Source organism: Taudactylus pleione, unplaced genomic scaffold, assembly GCF_031769625.1.
Source record: "Taudactylus pleione unplaced genomic scaffold, aTauple2 ptg000518l, whole genome shotgun sequence".
Lineage (NCBI taxonomy): Eukaryota > Metazoa > Chordata > Amphibia > Anura > Myobatrachidae > Taudactylus > Taudactylus pleione.
In genome coordinates, this window is record NW_028284920.1 from 12381910 (window position 1) to 12404357 (window position 22448).

General features: G+C 44.3%; 1 protein-coding gene across 2 annotated transcripts in view; it reads left to right on the forward strand.

Moving 5' to 3' along the window:
• The first annotated feature begins 9949 nt into the window (after positions 1-9949).
• Positions 9950-22448, forward strand: part of FBXW4 (F-box and WD repeat domain containing 4) — a 231294-nt gene continuing 218795 nt past the window's right edge. The window contains exon 1 of one of the 2 annotated variants that reach the window (XM_088450527.1): positions 9950-10306. In XM_088450527.1, coding sequence (XP_088306653.1) covers positions 10113-10306 — 194 coding nt within the window. In that variant the 5' untranslated portion in view covers positions 9950-10112. The remainder of the gene's footprint in view (positions 10307-22448) is intronic. The other variant, XM_088450526.1, reaches the window with a different exon arrangement.

A 22448-nucleotide genomic window follows, 5' to 3' on the forward strand; every position in this document is an offset into this window, starting at 1 on the left:
TCACCCACCACTCACACCAATGTCACTGTGTGCCCTGTGCACACACTGCTATGTAGTCTATCCTATTCACCCACCTCTCACACCAATGTCACTGTGTGCCCTGTGGACAGACTGCTATGTAGCCTATCCTATTCACCCACCACTCACACCAATGTCACTGTGTGCCCTGTACACAGACTGCTATGTTGCCTCAACTTTTCAAGTGAATGTGGGCTCAAAGCACTTCTCCCCCCACCCCAGGGCCGGATTAAAGGCAGGGCAACAGGGGCGGTCGTCCCGGGGGCCCCCACACACTTTCCCCGACCCCCGGCCACATCCAGATGAACCATTTTTTATTTTTATTTTAACAGCCGCCTGCCACGCCCCCTCTATTAAGTACCGCCCCTCCCAATATTTTGCTCCACCCCCTTTTTTAAAAGACCCGCGAATCGAATGCTGCCTCTGAAACCAGGATAGGTAAGTGTGTGTATGTGGATTGTTGATTACTATAGCAGCATTTACTGACCAGGGTGTGTGTGCATGTGGATTGTTGATTACTATAGCAGCATTTACTGACCAGGGTGTGTGTGTGTAAAACGTTGAATACTATAGCAGCATTTACTGACCAGGGTGTGTGTGTGTTTAGAACTTAGAACTATAGCAGCATTTACTGACCAGGGTGTGTGTGTGTAGAACGTTGAATACTATAGCAGCATTTACTGACAAGGGTGTGTGTGTGTAGAACGTTGAATACTATAGCAGCATTTACTGACCAGGGTGTGTGTGTGTGTGTAGAACGTTGAATACTATAGCAGCATTTACTGACAAGGGTGTGTGTGTGTAGAACGTTGAATACTATAGCAGCATTTACTGACCAGGGTGTGTGTGTGTGTGTGTGTGTAGAACGTTGAATACTATAGCAGCATTTACTGACCAGGGTGTGTGTGTGTGTGTGTGTGTGTGTGTGTGTAGAACGTTGAATACTATAGCAGCATTTACTGACCAGGGTGTGTGTGTGTGTAGAACGTTGAATACTATAGCAGCATTTACTGACCAGGGTGTGTGTGTGTGTAGAACGTTGAATACTATAGCAGCATTTACTGACCAGGTAACAAGGATTTATAGCACAGCACGCAAAGTGCATCTTCCTCCCTAGAGTCTGAGCACAATTTCTATGCAACAGATTTTATTATCTCAATGTCTCTTCCAAGTAATACACACACAGACACTTACTGAACCTGGACAGTCCCCCCTGGACCCCGCAAGTGTCACTGCCCACAGGACTTGGGTCAGCCCCAGGGAGGGAGATAGCTGCAGCCTGATGCTAGGTACCAGCAATGTTTCATCACTAGGGGCCCCCACACGTTTGTTGCTCAGGGGCCCCCACAGACATTAATCCGGCCCTGCCCCACCCCTTACCGGCCGCACGCATGGTGCCACCCCTATCTCTTGCATTGATGTCAATAAATTTTGTTTTTGCTCAGCTTTAACTTGACAGATTGTGATGAAACAGAGTGCAGGTTATTTCTAGGAGTTTCCACTACAAATTGATATAGTTTTCATGAAAATTGGTTTAGTAGTATTTGCACCAACTTGGAACAAACAGACAGACGCAACGTTCTTATAATATTAGTACAGATTATTTATAGTGGATGAGTGCCAGTTGGCTGGTTTTCAATACTGAAAAAAATCTACTTTTAAATGACAGGTGCCCACCCTTATAAGACCAGAGTTAACCAAACAACTAGACTATCGCTTGGAGATTCAGTTGTTGGAAAACCTGGTTTATTAATTGACACTTAAACATCAGGTATCAGCCTCAATCAAATCTTCCTTCTTTAATCTGAAGAACATATAATTTCCTTCAGTTCCGAGTACATTCATACATGCATTTGTATCATCATGCTTGGACTACTGCAATACCCTCTACCCGGGTCTCCCAGCAAAATAGATGTACCGCGTGCAGCTGATCTAAATGCATTAGCCAGGCTGTTAACTAGCAACGTTCCTTCACTAGCTGCATATAACATGGCAAATCTATATCAAGATTGCCTCACTGACTTTCCAAGCCCTACATAACCAAGGTCCAAAGTACCAGCAGCAGTTTCTAATTCCTTACACCCCAAATGACCTTGATCTGCAGATGAAGGACTACTTGCAGTGCCTAGAATATTTCTTACTTCAATTAGGGGTCAAGCTTTCAGCTTTATGGCTCAGACTCTCTGGAACTCGTTTCTTGCATGGTCAGAGCGGCCTCCAATCTAGAAACCTTCAAAAACAGACTCAAGACTCACCAATTTACTCACACATTTATTAATTCCCTGCTTAGTTTTCTTTCTTGTAGTACATTAAATGTAAAACACTTTGAGTCCTCTTGTGAGAAAAGTGCTAAATAATAGTTTTTTTTATCTCATTTGTTGATTTAAAAAATACTTTGTAAAAATGACTATTTTTGAAAAAGTTAAATCAGAACCCCCCCCCCCCAAAAAAAAAAGTTCAGCAGTGACTGCTATAGATCAGAGATGCAAGTCTTCTAAATGGAATGTAGCCATGGGATCAACAGCGCCGATGTTGACCCTAGAAAGCAGGTGCTAGCATGCCGACAAGGTTAACACTCTACTTCGAGCTTTATGGATTGGCATTACGACTGTAAAAATGCTGCTTTACCAACATGTTTATAGATGAAAATGTGGATACGCAGAGCCATATTTTGTGAAAAGTTTAATATACAGTACAGAGCCATATATGGTGTTAAGTATGACATGCAGACAACGAAGAGTATCTGCTCTCCCATGGGCGATTACGCCACCCCGTAACGTTTCACTCCTGTCTACTATTGCTGTGTCGGCTATAGCAGTGCAGCAGCACATCAGTGCAGAGAGAGAGACTGCAGCAGCCTCCCTGCCCTCCCCAGCCCAGCACATGCTGCTGTTTGCTGGCCTGGGGACAAGTGCGGGGCCCCGGCCCTCTCCCTGCATCGAGTTACACCATCTCCTGAGCCCCGACTTTTCTATTCACACCAGAGTGCTGCTGCAGGGTATCTGGGCCCAGAGTTGATATAAGCTACAGCCATCTCTAGCTGCTGCCTGCATGCATTGTGATGTCACAATGCAGGTCACAGCCTTATATAAGGAATGCCCAGCTGCTGGCAGCCATTTTGTGGTGACATCTTGTCCTACATTGATGCTCTCTGAGTAGTTCCTGCTTTATTTAAGCGACTTTGGATAACGACTACTGATAAGGACTTTGGATTACATCTTTTAATAAGGTCCTGAACAGCAACATCTTCAGGAAAATAATCTGAATAACATCTTCAGGTAAGGACTATATAACAAATTATGGCCTGTAACCCTTACCCCATCAGACACCGCCTTATGTTATATCTGCAGTTTTTAGTTTAGAAACAATGGATAAAGCAAATTATTCATTTGATATGATGCTGCATGATTTAAGATGGGTACACACATACCTATGAGGATCCAACTCCAGACCAGCCCGTTGACACAATCCTACTGGAGACCTAGACTGAGATTCAACACCAAATATATGCCTACACAGCTGTCCACTTCTGCAGCAGATCTCGGACAGTAGGTGCAGAGAATGGGGCTGCTATGGGACCCAGGCCACTTCTGAGCGCTGCTGCATGGCATCTGCTGTCACTGGCCCAACTGGCTCCACCTCTCCTCAGTGACACCCCTTTTACAATTGGCCAGTAACCCGGGTTATTGCCGTGTCAACCCGGGTCGCGGCTCAGTGTAAAATGGGCCAGGGCTGGATTCCCAGGTCGAATGACCCGGCCATCCAATCCAGGTAGCGAGCAGGGTTTAACATGGGAACAACCCATGTAACCCTGCAGTGTTTCTAATACTTATTATATTCTAAACATCATTCAAGTAGTGCAAATGTTAGACCATTTACAATCAAAATGGATTAACTGCAAAATAATTTGCAGAGGGGGCCCTTTGAAAATTTTGCTATGGGGCCTCCATAGGTCTTGCTATGCCCTTGGCTGGGGAAGTTCCAGGGTGCAGCCTCTGCTCTCTCACTGCACCGATGTGCCACTGCAATGCTATAGCTGATAGCAGTAGTGGGGAGATCCACCCCTGATGACTCCACTGTTGTCTTCTTCATAGACTAATCACCAAAATGCAGATCAACTTTTATATGCTAGCCAAATTAAAGGTCTGTTATGTACACAAACCACCATATTGGAGGTCTGTTTTACACACAAGTCACCAAGTACATCTTACTTCCTTGCACGTTAAACGGTCCTTCTAGTCACACCATGCCGGGGAGTGACTCGGTAGCGCTGAGCGTCTTTTCGTGCAAGTGTTTCCCTTCAAATGCCTCGGGTGTGGACTGAAAGTTCTACAGTAGAAAGGTCGACAATGTCTAGATAGACACCAGATGTTGGTGCCTAACCCTAACCGCCGGGGTAGGTGACTAACCCTAACTGTTCCTTCTAGTGCCTATCCCTAACCCTCCAGTAAGTGCCTAACCCTAACCGCCGGGGTAGGTGCCTAACCCTAACTGTTCCTTCCAGTGCCTATCCCTAACCCTCCAGTAAGTGCCTAACCCTAAACGTCGGGGTAAGTGCCTTACCCTAACCCTTTGGTAAGTGCTTTACCCTAACCCTTTGGTAAGTGCCTAACCCTAACCCTTTGGTAAGTGCCTAACCCTAAAAAAAAAAAAAAAAAGTGTCAACCATTTTTGTGTCAACCTTGTGACCCTGTCAACAATTTGTACATGTCAACCTTCTTACATGTCAACCTTTAGTGTGTCAACCTATTGACTGTCTAACATCTGGTGTCTATCTAGACATTGTCGACCTTTTTTACTGTAGATCTTTAGACAGGATCCAAAATGCGTCTTATTTGCATTCGAAGGTAAAAAACGTGACTAGAAGGGCTATTTAACGCACAAGGAAGTAAGATGTATGACACTTCTAGCGGCTGTGACACTGCAACGTAGCATTTCGCATGCAGATACACCTACAGTTGCACACAGAATATAGGGTTATGTTACCTATTCGCATGGCATTTGAAGGTCGCATGAAAAGATGCTCGGCGCTACCGAGTCGCATGACGCTCAAGCATTATGTTTAACACGATTTGTAGCACACAGAGGTAAGATGTATGTGAACACATCTGTAGATCCGCTTCTGTACACTGGTACCACCAAAAAGAGCTGATTAGGGGGTCTATTCAGCAACAGTTACGATGTTGCCCAGAATATTATCTGGCAACATCATCACGATATTTTATCAATTCTGATAACATTTGGAAGCTATGCAGCAATATTTTGAGCAGGGACAGCGGTTGCGGTAACACGCTGTCCCTGCGATGTCACAGAAGGGATTGGTTTCGGGATTCCGATAACAATCCTTTCTGTTTGTTCCCTGCGCATGCTCAGTCACGCACTGGGGAACAGTCTCCGTCCTGGCTTCCCGGTGACCGCGGAGGGGTAAGTACAGCTTTAGCCTCCCGAAATTGATTGATATGTGTATACAGACTTTATACTAGCCTGTATATTTATGTACTTTTATATTTAACATTTATATATAAATGTTAAATACAACCGCACATAAATATACATGTATACAGGCTAGTATCAATTTCGGGGGGTTTAAAAGGTTCTAGAGTGACTTACCTGCTGCCGATCACCGGGAAGCAGGGACGGAGACTGGGCGGGCTTACAAGATGCTGCAGGGACTTATGGGAAAATTTCCCTCTGTCCCTGCAGATTTCGGGAAATGTAAGTATTTTCTTCACATAACGTAATTCTGAAATGGCGTTATATAAAGTAAATATTCATCGAGTGATTTAACACTTTTTGCTTTGCTGAATAGCAAAAACTGTTAAAGCACTGTAGAGATCAATGGCTGATCCCTACAGTGCGGTATTCGGCGAGATGGGAATGAATGGAGAAGATAATTGCGTTATCTTCTCCATTATCCCATTGCTGAATAGGGGAGCTACATAAAAAAATACGGAAATCATAGTTTCCGTATATTTTTATGTAAAAAAATCATGGCTGACTAGACCCTTTGTCTATTCAGTCATTAATGCTGATTCTTATAATTTAATGTAATAGATGTGGCGTTCACTGTAACTTCTTGATCGGGCAGGGTGTCAATCACGAAAGAGGGCACATTTGTGCGTACCAAAGTAGCATGTGTATCAGAAAAGGGGGCGAGGCCTCGCAACATTCCCCCTCCACTTCCATCACTCTAGGGGACGTGCCCAGCACTCATAAAGATGCTGGGCTGCCAAGGGAATTGGTATGAAATACCGTCAGCCGCATGGCCGGCGGTTCGATTCCCGTCAGCCCGACAGAAGCAGAGTGCGACGCAGCGGAAGCCCGACAGCGCTGGAAATCCCGATCGTGGATAGGTAAGTATCCACTAACCTAACCTAACCTAACCCCCCTAACCCTCCTTAGGGGTGCCTAACCCTAACTTCCCCCCCAAGTGCCTAACCCTAATCCCCCCTCTAAGTGCCTAACCCTAACCACCCCCTTCCCCGCTGCCTAAACCTAAGTCCCCCGGGGGGGTTCCTAACCCTAAGTCCCCCCCGGGGGTGCCTAACCCTAACCCTCCCTCCCCCTAGCCTAACCCTAACCCTCCCGGGGGGGTGCCTAACCCTAAGTCCCCCCCGGGAGCCCTAAACCTAACCCTCCCCCCCCCGCGGCTGTCCGCTCGCGGCGCCCGGCATCAGTACGATCGTGATGCCGGGCGCCGGTCTCCCAGCGTCGGGGAAATGCGGGCGTCTATTTCTAGACGCCCGGCATTTCACCCATGCCGGGATAAGACAGTCGGGAAGCCGGCTGCCGGTATTTAGGCAGTCGGCTTCCCGATTGCCTCCCCTGCCAAGCTCTCCCAACACTGAACTAATATTCACCCTCTGCTCAGTGCTCCCCCCTTTTGCTCCCCGCGGGACACTGTAACCCTGTAACCTGTGGGGGGCGCTGCGGGCCCACCTGTGTCAGCCTGTGATCAGCAGGGCAACGGGTCGCCTCAATAAGGGCAGGGCACAGTGCCCCGCCGATACAGCCTAGCGGGAATAATTTACATGTCAGATATGCCCATATTTAATGTCACTTTTGTAATATAGAAACATATAGAAGTGTGCACCAGTTAAGCACAGAAGGCACAGCAGACTGCTTTCCACTTTTGTGTGTAAGAACTCCACTTTTGTGTGTAAGAACTACTTTACAGAATAGTTCTTCACATAATGCAAGTCAAGAATTTCAATGATTAAAATAGATGAGGGAGAGGAGGGCATGAGAAACATGTAGAAAAGCACTCTGTGGAAAAAAAAATCATGCAAACCAGATTCCTGTACAAGTAGTGTAGGTGACTATCAATGAGATGCAAGTTCTGCATGTAACAATCATTTTAATAACACTCTTCTGCCCCTACTGTTTGAAACATGAAATGTTCAGTGTAATTCACAGCAATACTTTTAAAGTAATTGTATAATCATTTATTTATATAGCACGACAAGGGATCCATAGTGCCATACAAGAGCGGATAACATGATACATAAGTACAGACAGTATATTAATTCACACATACAAAATTACAGTGTGAAGCATAAACAAACCATAACAAAAAGTCTATTTTCACATTTTTATAAATAACTGAAAATGGGCTCCATGTAATGGAGCATATACACGGTCAGATTTGTCAGATGAACGACTGAACGATTTCATCAACGATTTGAACTATGAACGATTTTTGACTGCATTAAAATGAATGAAATCATCCAAATCTGACTGCAAACACATCAAATATAGTTATCTGACCATCGGGAACGCGCATCATTCAGACATGTCAGATTTTCCTTCAGATATGAACGATTGAACGATTTTTTAAATCGTTATCGTTCAGATCTAAAGAAAAATCTGACCGTGTGTATGCACCTTAAGATATTAAAATTATTAAATGAAAAGTAAAAAACAACTAGAAATCATAATTACTTGTATGCGAATATGAATATGTTTTCCCAACTGCATTCTGGGATATCATTGTATATTGGACTATTCCCAGGTGGCTCTTTCTCATAACTGCATTCAGCATACTACTGTCCCCCTTTCCTATATGTGTAATTAGGTCTTCCCTATAGCACTCTTCTTGTTAAAGTTGGCCACACAATCTGCAATACTGATAGTGATAAGGCCCCCATATATAAGCGATGGATTGGGTCATCCCAAGATACTGGGGTCAGGGCATTGGTGAAATCCAACATGTTCCCTGATTTGCTGATCACGATCAAAATATAATCATGATCAGCAAATCAGATATTTGTAACAAAGAATTTCACCAATTCCTTGATAGAACGGTATTTCTGACTGTCGGATCAGCGGTGTCGGTCGGATTGGGGAATCGGTGTAATGGCTGCTTGATGTATTTGTGGCCTTATACTCTGCAATTAGACCCCCACTGCAGCATTTGTGAAATGCACGATGAACCAGATACTAATAAAATCGATTGGATTATTAGCATTCATTTTATAACAGCACCAACAGGCTCCACTAATCTGGGCTCTCCACAAAAATGCTGAATGGCCCAATTTCCCCCAGGCTGGTTGCCTATATATGTGGCAAAATTGGTAAGTGATTCTGTTGCTTGAAGCCTGGGCCACATGGCAGAATGGTTCCACGTGCGGTCACCTTCAGATGTACACTCTGGAAATCCACCCTGAAAGGCTGCATTGGATGTGCTGCTTGCTCAGCTACAATGCCCTGTAGTTCCATCTTCTCATGTACCCCTCTACTTGCCGCCAAGGGGTCCTCCTGTACACCATTAGTGATGGTAACATGCAAAAATATTTTTCTTTTTAATGTTTGTGAACAAGCTTTTTTTTTTTTCTCTGCACAACTTAAATAATAAGAAAACAAAAAAACATCAATCAGCATCCCAGGGGATTAAACTCATAGGAATTTTATGTGAATTGTTAAAAAAAAGGCACAAACTATCCACCATTTTATCTGGCAGCCTGTCACCCAGCAGATATCGCAGGCATACAATGAGATATCTCACAGTGTATTGGCCCCAATATCTGCGATCCGCCCCCCGGGGAGGAGACATTTTCCCGTTCCTTCCCATACATTGCCCGATGCGGCCGACATTGAACAAACAAAATATTGCATCGGACGGGCAGGCTGCACAATCCCCGCCTGATCGATAGTTTACCCTTGGTCACCTGCACACACAGTGCAATTATCAAGGGGGGTATCCGCTAATATTGGGCAGATCGCCCTGATAATTGTATAGGGAATCCCCGGCATTACTGACAGTGTTGCTGATTCGGAGTTGGGAGCAATGCAAAAAGTGCAAGTAACTGTGCACCTGGACATACCGTATTACAATGCACGGGGTGCATATACATTTTTTTTTCATGCCATGTAAATACTGGCTGCTTTTGCGTGTATACCACAAAACCCACCATTTTTAGACCAGATGAGCTACTGGTCGATGAACTAGCAGCAGTGGATATGATATTTTATTTTTTTATTTAGAGCGCCAGGACTATTGGACTCACAGCCTTTCTGACTGATTGGGCCCAAGCCTCTCATTTTTTCCTGCTTTTGCGTGTAGCCTACAAATTTTGCTTTTACACTGCAATTTAGATATCAATTTGGACATGCCCCTCTCAAATCTAATCGCCCTGCAGATTTCAATTTATATATACACCAGCTTGCAACACAGTTTTACATAAGTGGCAAAGGGGGGGATTGATCAAAGTTTGGAGGGAGAAAGTACCAACCAATCAGCTCCTGTCATTGTACTCTCTCCACTGTATCTCTCTCAAAGCTTTGATAAATCTCGCCCAAAGTTACTTGCTATCTTGCTTAAAACTCAGAATTAGCCCTAATATATATATATATCTCAAACATTAAACCAACTTACCTGACAATTCATCATAATTCCAAAACATGTAACTACAGAAGGAACTCTCTATACCACTGGCTGCTGCACACATGCAGTTCCTGTCAGTCACGTGACGCCAGCAGTCCCTGACATGGCGGCTCCCAGTCCCAGTTACTTGTGACCCGGCCACCACCATGGGAGCGGAGAACTTGCCGAGGCCACAGAACCTCAAGACCCTGAGCTCCCGGCCGCCACTGATATGGGCCCCCTCCTCCTCCTGCAGCTGCCAGAGGAGGTTCTGCTGCTCATCCTCTCCTACCTGGACCGCAGGACACTGGGGCGGCTCGGGCAGGTGTGCAGGAAGCTGCATCACGTCACCGGCAGGGACTCGGTGTGGAGGGGGATAGCCCGGCGTTGCCTGAACTCCGGATTCGTGCAACAGGGCAGAGACGCGTGAGTCCCCAGCACCTTACAGGCTGCGGCCTAGTAGTCACACAGCAGGGCAAAGCTTTACGTCAACTGCGTTGTTGCTAGGGCGTACGATAACCCTATCCTCTCGTGGGATACGTACGTAAATGTCGTAAACTCTTGTATTCTGAAACAAACAGTTGTGTAACTCGTAATTTGAGTGCAAACCTGTGTTACCCAGAGCTGTTGTAGAACTACAGGCCTCAGCAACGCCATGGACATGTTATGCTAGGAAATTTAGTTTCACAATAGCTGCTGTATCACAGATTTTCAAAGCAAATGTCCTTTTCATGTACAGTATTGTATACCTCCCATTTAGTTTTATCATTGTAGAGGTTAATAAACAGTAATGAACATGTAAAGAGGGTATCCTAAATAGAGGTCTGTCAGCTATTTTTCCAGGGTGGCTACATACAGGCTGGGCGTCTTGCTGCCTGTGGGCATGATTGATGACACGACTGTGCCATCCTGGACTTGTCTCCCCCTACACAATGCCACAAATATATCGGGATTGTGAAGCGGGGGTGGGACCGCGATGATGCAATCTTATAGAAAAATGAATTAGCTGCTGGCAGCCGCCTGTGCGATACTTCCCTTCTCTTCCAGGCGGCCTGGAGCGATACCCACATTTTGGCAGTATCCTGGTTATTCTGAGGGACTAAACAAGTATACAGTAACAGGAAGGCTAACAAAATGAACTAATGTAAAAAAATAAATAAAAGTGGAATCACTATATCTTAACATTGCCAAATTTCTTGCTGCCAGTGAAACTGGTAAAAATATCCAAAAATAAAAAAAACTGGATATCGCTCAGGCGGTCTCTGTCCAATATTCATAACGTTCCCCTTAATCACGTTACGCCACACAGTAGCGCCCCTAATACACATTATGCCACATAGAGCCCTTATTCCCATTATGCCACACTGTAGTACCCCTTCTACACATTATATCACACAGTAGGGGGTCCTCCTTACCTATCTACTAAAGAGTGCACTGGGCCTAATGCCAAGCCATTCACTAGGGGCTCAGGCTTTTGCCTGCCTACCTCAGGGTTCTTAAAGTGACCTGGGCCTAATGCCTAGAGTCATTTTTACTTGTGGCACTGGCAATCAGCCTGTCTAACATGCCACACAGGCCTGTGGCCTGACTGCACCCAAGGGCCTGATGCTGGACATCAGGTGCTCTTCGGAGGGGCAGTGGTAAATCATCGTTGGCCAAGGCCGCCTAGTGCTAAGTGGGCATTGGGGAGCTTCGGTTAGCTCTTTGCTTCCCACTACCTGCAGCTCTCTCTGGTACTCAGATTCTTTATTCTGCTACTGGCCCGTCCTGGACAGCGGCGTCATCTTCTGGCCTTTTCCACAGCCGCCGGAACTCTTCAAGTGATGTCCTCTTCTATTGACTGCCGCTGCACTAAAGGCTCCGCTCGGCAGTGTCTGACATCAGACGCCACACGTGGGCCAACCAGTGACATGGTGAGCCGTGATTGGCTCACCATGGCTGATTTAATGGGCTACCGGTCCGTGAGCTGTGATTGGCTCGCGCCCAGCAGCAAGTTCAAACAGCCCCTACTATGTATTAGCTGCTGGTCCACAAACCAATCGATGCTAAATTTAAACTGGCCGGGACAGCGCCTCTCCAGTCCTGTGCCCTCATGCTATGCTAACCCTCGCTTATCGCATCGCACATGCCCTGTATGATTGTATATATTTTGCTCATTAAACAGTTTAAACAAAGAAGGGGACGTGGTCATCGCAAAGGGGGCGTGTCTATAAGACGCGTCCCCTTTTCGTCACTCTTGGGGGCGTGCCCGGCACTTACGGACACGTCGGGCAGCCCCCAAGCCCTGCAGACAGGGAGAATAGATGCCGGGCGCATTCGCCCGGCGTCTATTCTCCGGCGGTGACCGGGTCACCGCACATTTCTTCACCCGCGGGACACTGCGACCCGCGGGTGAAGACAGTTCCCGCAGGCTGTTAGGGCAGGGCACTTTTTGCCCTCCTTCTGGAGGGCAGGGCGCTTTTTGCCTTCCAGAAAGAGGGCAGGGCGCCGCGCCCCGCTAAAACAGCCTAGCGGGACCGCTACATTAGAGATGAGCGGTTCGGTTCTACTGTTCTTTTTACCAAAATTGAAAGTTCAAATTAATCTTGTTGGCTATCCAAAACACGTGACACCTGGAAGCCGAATGTGGATTGAAAGATCTACAGCACAGGTTCTCAAACTCGGTCCTCAGGACCCCAAACAGTGCATGTTTTCCAGGTCTCCTGACAGAATCACAATTGAAATAATTAGCTTCACCTCTGGATCTTTTAAAATGTGTCAGTGAGTAATGAGTACACCTGTGTATCTGCTGGGTGACCTTTAAAACATGAACTGTGTGGGGTCCTGAGGACCGAGTTTGAGAACCACTGATCTACAGTAAAAAGGTAGACAATGTCTAGATAGACATCAGATGTTAGTCAATAGGTCGACAGGGACAAACGTCAACACACTAAATGACGACATGTAAATGGTCGACACATGTTGCTGTTTTTTTTCTAACCCTAATCTCCACCCTAACCCTCCCTCCTGGTTCCTTACCTTCGGGGTAGATGCCTGACCCTAGCCATCCCTTCTAGTGTCTAACCCTAACCCTCCCTCTTGGTGCCTAACCGTTGGCGTAAGTGCCTAACCCTAACCCTAAAAAACAAATTTTTAAATCGGGTATCGTCCAGTTTTGTGTAAAAGATTTTCATGTCAACGTTTTGCCATGTCGACTTTATTACACGTCGACCTTTAGTATGTCGACCTATTGACTATCTTACATCTGGTGTTTATCTAGACATTGTCTACCTTTTTACTGTAGATCCTTAGACCGGATCCCCTGGAAGCCAATAAGATTCGTTAATCAGATCCAAACGTAACCGAGCCAAAACCAAACCGCTCATCTAGAATCTACATTCTATTTTTCAGCACTGTACAATAGGGAAGTAAACCAAGAACATATGATCTTACTTGAGTGACCAAAACAACGTAGCATTCAGAAGTCAGACAGTCAAATGTAATGCTGAATACTGGCCATAACACAGCCGACATGGGCAAATTGACCCAAAGAGTCCACCTTTTTTCCTAAAAGACCTTCCATGCATGTTGTTAATCCTGATGAAATTAGCTGAATTATTATTGGGCGTGTTAATAGATGTTGGAAGACTACCTGTGCCTTGTGTGTGTGGCTGTCTTCCAACCTCATTAATAGACCCCAATGATGGTAGAAAATACTTGGCCGATGGTCCGTGTGTCAAATGATTGGATCTCATCTATTGTGTCTGCTCAGAAATTGTTCCTGAAAGTTTTGAGGCCGCCCATTATTTATTTTAGGTGAATTGGCTACATGTCGATTGAGATTTTTACGGCCTTTCTATATGATAAAATAGAGAACCTTGTCTGCTAGAACTTGCATTACAAACAAAATAAGGATCACAGAGTGCTCATTTGCAGAAATATATGTGTCAAAGGACAGGCTATAAATTCAGTTCTACTTCAGTGAGATGGAAATGACATGAGACACAGTTGCATTACGGACCTCGTGGATTATTATTATTATTTTTTTTACATATTGTAAACTTTTTAATTTAAATGACTTGTCTGGGCACTTTTGGTTTGTAGCAATTATAAATTTCCATAATTGTGTAAATATGTGACATGAGGTCCATTGTGTGACTTGTGTTCGGGTTCTGCAAAATTGGCTTTTAAGCAATTTGGAGTGAATGGTGTTGGTAATAATCATATATATTTACTTTAGGCAGCATTGGTCCTTGTTATACCTTTTATGATTGGTATTTCTTCAAGACTTTGAGAGTAGAAATATTTGTTATAATTAAATGTTAGAATAGAGCTGAGCTTTATTGAAACTGATCTTTGCAGTACAGGCTGAGTCTCCCATTTGCAAATATTCCGAAATACAGATTTTTTTGGGTTGACTGAGATGGTTCAATGTACACAAACTTTGTCTCAGGCACAAATTATTAAAATATTGTATAAAATTACCTTCAGGCTGTGTGTAAAGGGTGTATATGAAACATAATTTATTTTACGTATGTACACAAACTTTGTTTGAGCCACAAAATTGTTGAAAATATTGTATAAAATGACCTGCAGGCTGTGTGTATAAGGTGTATATAACACATAAATGCATTATGTATGTATATTTGGGTCCCATTCCCAAGATATTTCATTATGATAAGCAAATATTCCAAAATACGGAATATTTCGTGATCCAAAATAGCCCTGGTCCCAAGCATTTTGGATATCGGAGACTCAACCTGTACTGTGTATAGCTGTGTATAACTTTGTGATGCTTTTGGAGGGAGATGTTTGAGGGAGGACCGATGGAAAAGCCATAATCTCCGACATTTCTACTTCTTATTGGTTCTCCCACTCACACCCTTGTTTTATGCATTAGTGCAACTTTAAGATGGCAAGTTACTTGCAACTGTATTGCAACTTTGTAGTGCGACAAAAGTTCTTTTGAGGGAATTGTGGGGATCATTCAGACCCGCTCGTGAGCGGCAGGACGCTCGCAAGCGGGTCAATGTTCCCCACTGCGCATGCGCACGACGGAGGGAGCTCCGTCGTGCGCATGCGCGAGACCCGGCGAGCGACGGGCTCACCATCGCTCTGAGTCTCGCAACAAAGGGGGCGTGCTGTCGATGTTGATTGACAGCACGCCCCCTTTGGTGGGCGTGCCTGCCAGACGGAGGCGTTCCCATGGGAACGCCTACCGTCTCAAGCCGGCCCCACTGACATCACTAGTGATGTCAGTGGGAGTGATTTTGGCTCTGATAGAGCCAAAATCACTCCAGGGCTTGCGGCAGCGAGCCCCTACCGCAGGGTCTCCGTCGCAAGCCCGATGGTCGCGATGGTCAAGACCATCGCGACCATCATCATGGACGCTCGCTATAGCTGTGGGTGGTAACCCACAGCTATGCGAGCGTCCATGAGGACGCTCCAAAAAAAGGTTGGAGGGCCCTGATTCAGAGCGAGCGCTCTGGTCAGAGCGTTCAGCTCTGAATCAGGCCCTAAATTCAATGTGATGTGCCTCGATGCTTATGGTCGTGCGGTAGTGCACCAACCATAAGGGTAGAGTAGAATGTGGGACAATTCTCAAGCAGAGCAGATTTTTACTGTTGAATGACATAAACATACCAAAAGCCTAAAAACCTTAAAGGTATCATATCCAAAGGCTTTGAATAATTTGCTGTTTGTGGACCATCAGGGCAGGGGTTTCCCTCTATTAAAGGAGTTGAGATCAAAAACCTTGGTCTCAGCTTTAAGGCAAGACTCGAATACTTGTGTTCACCCAAACTGGGGATCCCTTGAGCTTTTTGGTTTGGGAGATCCTCAGATCACTTGGTTTTAAAACAAAAAAAACCTGTTTTATATTACTAGTTCTAAATCTTGCACATAATCCTGGTTTTACATTTGTCCAGACCAGGGCCCAATCTCTAAAGGTAGCCACACACTGTGCATTGATCAGCCCAATCATCCAGTTATCCACTAATCAGGCCAATAATTTAACAGTGTATGGCCACAACCAAGAACCAATTATTGGTCGGTCGGGCATGAAATATCTCCCAGCATGCCCAGCAGATGCGATAAAATTAATTTGTGTCTGATATGATCACCATTAGTCGGACAGCCAATTATCTGTCAGTGTATGGCAATGTCAGATAATTGGTCTGTCTGTCTGATGGTGACTTTCATCACCTTTGTCAGAATGCTTATGGCTTGGTCAAGATGAGACGCAGTGTGAGCACTCTGCTCTAAAAGTCGTCTGTTTCATGAATTTACTATAACTATGGTTTTATATTTTTATTTCAAAGTTGAAATTTCAATGATTAAAACCAAGTTAGGGTGTGGGTTACAATTTATTTTTAATCTAGGTTTGGTAATCCGTTTAGTGATGTTATCAATGTCTACATCAAACTACTAAAACTTTCTATCATCAAGTAATAGAAACCTTAGGGTGGGGAAAGTGTATTGAAAGCAGTTTAAGACACTGCTAAAAGTGTGTTATTGTTTTTGGAAGCAGGTCACAAGGCTGTGGAAGGACATTAAAATGCATGTTGGCGGCGTCTCTGAAAGATTAGGCAGAGAAAATCTTTTTCTTAACTATTATTCCAAAAATGCCACAGCCATAATAACATTGTTATAGTACAAACGTACGCAGCAACAATAATTCTACACTAAAAATAATGAGACAACAATGGGCGTTTTGTGTTTCATCTGACACATTTCTAAGTTAATATTGCCATTTTACATACTAATCTTGAGACACAGTGGTGAATGGGTTGTCTTTTAGTTGCGTCTTAAGATAATTTTTATTTTAAACTTTCATTCTATTTTAGCTTTCATGCGCAGGAAAAATTAGATTTTAATTTCTCTGGGAAGCAACTACATGCCCATTGTATTGCAGTGTGAAATATTATCTTTGTACAAATATTATCCTTGTACAAAATTTTGATTGTATTCTAAAACTATGGAAAGCTGCTGTCATAATTGATAAACCATCACTGCATTTTTAAAAATATAGAATTGTCTTCAATTAAATTTACCTGTTTTAAATTGCTGTGTGTAGGCCTAACACAATTGCGCAGTCCAGACATCATTGGATGGTTTTGATCAGGCTTACTGATCAAAGAGCATACCGTACTTGGCAGATGTTGGATGTGAGACCCGCCAGGACCTAGTGTTGAATGTTGGATCCCAAATGAGCAATTCTCTGGGATCAGTTTAACTTGAAATACTTCAACCAAGAAACTGTCCTAAAGATCCCTTGTAAATATGTACTAACAGATTATGAATTTACAAAAAGGGTTTTTGCCCCACATATATAACATACAAATATTGCTGCACACTGGTCTTATTGTGGTGGCTATAACAATACAATGTTGTTTTAGTGTTTTAGTGTTTTTTTAATAAAAGTTATTTGCTCTTTGTAACTTTTTGTTATAAACATTTTTTTTTTCTCAAGTTGGTCATGCAAACGGTGATTTAATTTGCCAGTTTGTCTGATTCAGACCAAAACTATTTGAATTCACAGCATGTCTCATTCCATTGTATCAATGTATCTGAATTTCAATGATTTTGAACTGTCCATGCAGTCTGACAGTGGCCGCGGTCATTGGCTGAGCTCATTTATGTGGCTTTTTACTGCGCCCACATATGTGGTCACAGATCTGAATGCTTAGTCATTAGGCCAAATATCCATTTTTTTTAACATCCATGGCCAGCTTCAGTGATTCGGGTTGTAATAGTATTGAATACGGAAGGTCCACACTCTGCTGAGGAACTTGATTGCTGTGCATTCTCCGGAATTAATCATACACAAGTACCAGGGGCGTATCTATAATGGGTGCAGGGTGTGCGGGGAACACGGGCCCCTGGGTCCAGGGTGGGCACCACAGCACACCCTGCACACATAATAATACTTATTTCTCTGGAGTCCGTCGGCGCGGGCGTCCAGTGCTGTAAAACGACTAGAAAATGGCTGCGGCGGGCATTTTCCCGGTTGCCCGTGCAAACACTATAGACTCTGGGCACACTCTAGTGCCCAGAGTCTATAACTCCGGTGCTGGCCGCGCACAGCTCAGTGCGCTGCCGGGTGGAGAGGAGGGAGCCCATGTCGGAGACGGCACACGGGCCCCCTCCTCTCTAGAAACGCCCCTGACAAGTACAGATGTGTCCTCACTCGTCTTTGCTGTAGTAGCTCCAAACAGCCCCTCTCGGCGCGTCTGGTCCACTCTATCGCTGGGCGCAGTTTTTGCATCTTTTTGTTTTGCTGTAAATGCATCTAAGTCACAAATCTATACAACTAGGATGCACCAGGGGACTGTGCTGATTAATTTGATATGTGACACTTGTATATTTGTGTGTGAATGAGTCTCTGAAACAGCATGCAAAGTGCTACAGTGCAGCGGCCACAGCTTTTTCCCATGCCAAGTTCCGTTTACAGACTCAGCCCTACACAGATATATAAGTGTCACATATCACATTACTCACCACAGTCTCCTGGTGCATCCTAGTCACATCGCATTGTGACTTTGATGCATTTTCCGCAAAAAAAGATGCCTGACGCTAGCAGAGTTGGATGGGACCTGGCAGCTGACTCATGCCAGGCCTATAGCGCTGCATGGCGTATTGAGGCTACATGAGCAAGAACAGTATGTTATGCAGTCGTACGTTTTCGGTCACATCTACACTTATGCCTGAAGAAAGTTTCTTGGTGAAGTGTAGATGCAACGGCGGAGTTTGCAGAAGCATCAATGCGTCTGTTTCGTTGTGTACCATTTGCACTAAGTAGAGATGGATGCAAGTGCTCCCTGATGTTGATGATGAGTATCAAACTAAAGGAGCGTACACACTAGACTATGGGCCTCATTCAGAGGCGGTCGTAGGATGCAAGCGGTTGTTCTAAAACAGGGCGGCTGCTTGCATCTTGAACTGCCGCCTCCATGTCGGTCGTTAGGCTGTGGGTTAACACCCACAGCTCTAACGACCGCTAACGGTGATGGTCGCAATGGTCAAGACCATCGGGGCTTACGACGAGACCCTAAGATAGGGTCTCGTCAACCTTAAGCCCCAGGGAGCTTCCTGCTCTTTGAGCATGAAGCTCCCCACTGACATCACTGATGATGTCAGTGGGGCCGCCCCCAAACGGCAAGCGTTCCGTCAGGAACGCCTCCGTTTGGCTGGGCACACCCCCGGCCCACCCAGCAAACGGAGCAAGCTGTCACTCAACATCGACAGCTCGCCCCGCCTGCTATGAGACCCCTAACGACGGATCACCCATTGTTAGCCGGGTCTCGCACATGCCGGCTCCGTCGTGCGCATGTTCACTGGAGCAACATCGACCTGGTTGCGAGCTCGTAGAGCTAACGACCGGGTCTGAATAAGCTCCCATATGCTCCCTGAGCGATATCGTCTAGTGTGTCCCCGGCAGGCTGTGGTCAATGTCGTTCATGACATTGAGCACACATGCTGAACGATATCACCCCCATTCCTTAACATGCAGCAACCTGACGACCTCGTCAGGTTGGTCTGCATGTTAACCCAATGAACGATAATGACGAACGACCCGCGGGAACGCGTGTCATCGTTATTGTTTATCGTTTTTGTGTTAAAAATGGACGATAATGTCGACGACTGAACGATAACAATATCGTTATCGTTCATTCATCCACTTTAGTCGCCCAGTACTCACCATTAGGGAAAGGATGGGGGGGGGGGGGGTGGCGTGCAGTTGCACCACAAAGTTGTACACTCTTGAAGATATACAATTATTTCTGTGCAGGCAATGCACGAGCATCTACGGCCAATTTGTGTTTAGTTGATTTTAGATTAATAGTGCTCATTCTAGCACCCTGCACCTGTCACAAACCTTGCAGTTCCTCTTTCCTGCCTGGGGTTTCGCTCTCTGCTCTGGTGCTTCTAGCACACTCAGCTGATGCAACAAACTTCTGATACACAGACCAGTGTATGCTAGAAGCACCAGAGCAGAGAGTGACCTCCCCACCCCCCCAGGCAGTAGAGTGGAACTGCACAGGTTGTGACAGGTGCGGGGTGCAAGAATGAAGACTAGTTTAAGAGCAGATTTGCATCTTTGTACAACTGTGTACTGGTATGGCTCAATTTAATACTATATCAATTTACACTATTTTACGGATACCGCAACACAATATGTGTAAGTTGGGAACCATTTTCTGTTCTTGTCCAGCTTCTTCAAGCACTAAGATTTTCTTTCTAGCATGGCGTCATACCACCAGCAACACAAGTATCCAGGTCCCTTCTTGTGAAGTGTACGAGCTATGTTGGTAGACCACAATAAAATGATAGATTATGGATTTAGTACTGGCGCAGTAAACTTTTTTTTTAGTATTATGTATTTCTGCCCTGTTTTTTGTTACATTACACAGGACAAAAAAAGTTTCCTAATTTTGCATTGTTTGTGGTCCAGTTAAGATAACTGTTATAACGCTTTCCACATGAGTTAATAAAAAGAGGTTTATTTTATATTTAAAATAGTCTTACACAGCAGGAAATGACCCATCTTAGCAAGCACTTAAACCATTTATTGGGGAAACTTCTCTAGATCCCTCCTTCCCAAGCATGGTAAGTGCAAATCCTCCTTTTCTCTCTTCAGAACTTGTAAAGCAGAAATCTTCTGGTTTTTATATCAAAATTAACCAGACCCCAAAAGTAGTTATGTTAATTCCGTAATGTTACCTCAAGTAGATTTAGAACAGGGATGTTAATAACTGGGGAAGTGTGTGATTTCTTTCAGGAAATGTGTCTGCATACGTTTGTTCATATAGTTTTTAAAAATATAAGTTGTGGTATGTACTTCTCTTCGCAGTCTATAAATCACTGTCAAACATTGACCCCACAAACCACCCCCACAAATTGATGACACCATTTCAAATACCTACAATCTTCATAGAAAGGTGATGTGGGAAATAATTACTTTAACCGAACAATGGTTCTCAAAACTCTTCTTGTGCCATCTTCTGGCTCATAAAGACCAACAGCTTCTGTTCAGAGCTACGTATCTAAAAGCGTTACCATGCCTAGACTTTATATTTCACCCCTTTAGCTGCTACTTTTTATGAAATTTTGTTCAGATTGGGTATTATAAGGTGGTTAATGTCTCTGTGTGCATGTGTAAATATATTATTTTATTTTTTAACTACTGTATAATATATTTTTCATTAGGTTGGGTGACTGTTTGCAGACGGAAACCTAAAATGACACAAATGGGGCGATACAATTAAGCTCGCTGTTGATAGCGCCAGGAGTTCCCAGAGCTACAGTATTCAATTCCGCTCGCTGTTAGCCCGATTAATGGATTTCTTCTTGCACCCTCCTGAGGGTGTGAGCAGAAAGCCGACCAAAGTGCTGGCCGCGAGGCACTTTAGTCGGAGAATGACGGTTAAGTTGCGATAACCGGCATTCTCTGACTTAAGTTGTAATAGTCGTACTACACAACGCAGTGAATTGAATAGCTCAGGGACCAACTTCCCGGCGCTATTCACCTCGCGCTTAATTGAATCGCCCCCAAAGCGTCCATTAGTATTGAAATATATTCTTATAGTATAGCATTTACCACTTTAATACAAAATAATATTACTATACTCGTCGTATACTATAAGAAGTTGACTGTGAGCTTGCAAGTTGGTATAGCAGACCTACAATTCTATGTAACCTTTGTTTTCCAGGTTCTCTTTTATGATGATGATGTGGGGAAGCTCCATGTATTGATAAATTCACAAATAAGGAATTAAATATACATGGGGGTAAAATGTAGTTAAGACATTTTTTCAAGTCTATACTGTTCAACAGTAGGGCAATTATTCATCCAGGAGCTGGAAACTCTACTCACAATGTAATTGTTGCTGCTGTTGGTAAATTTTAGGTTATACTAGCTGTGTAATGAAAGTACCCTTTACAAATGCACTGTTTAAAGCATAAACCACTGGTAGCCTCCATCTGTATATTCCATAAGCCTGACCTCACATGACGGAGCCTGTTATTTTGCAGCAGCTGGCTTGCCTGACCCTACAGAAGTGACTGAAGATTAGCTGCTTTACCAGACAAATTAAGTTGATAACCATTGTAAAACATTATACGTGTGTCATCCTCAGCCTCTCCAAACTATTTACATTTGTTTTCAGACTTTGCAGATATTATTCATCATGGATTTTGTTTCCTGTTACAATGTACCTGAGTTTCCCTATTTTTTTTTTTTTTTTATCAACTATCTTCTCCCAGCTGCACTTGACAAGCAACGCGACCAGCCAACTTCCATTATTAATGATGCGATCTCCTTCATAATGCACAGATATTTATTTTTTCCATGTTTCCTCTTGGAAGACTGGAAGCATGATGAAGAGGTCTCCTGTTTGCTGGGGCCAAGTCTTCCTGGAAAGTGTTTTCAGCAGTTAGCCAGTAAACAAGCCATTTCATAGACAAACAATCCGGTTATAAAACAATAAGAGTTTTGTACCCGGAATTTACTACTAACACAGATGGAGTCTGTGGTTTTGCACACCGAGAACTGGTCATCAATTGGCGCAACTCACTCCCTAGATACCCA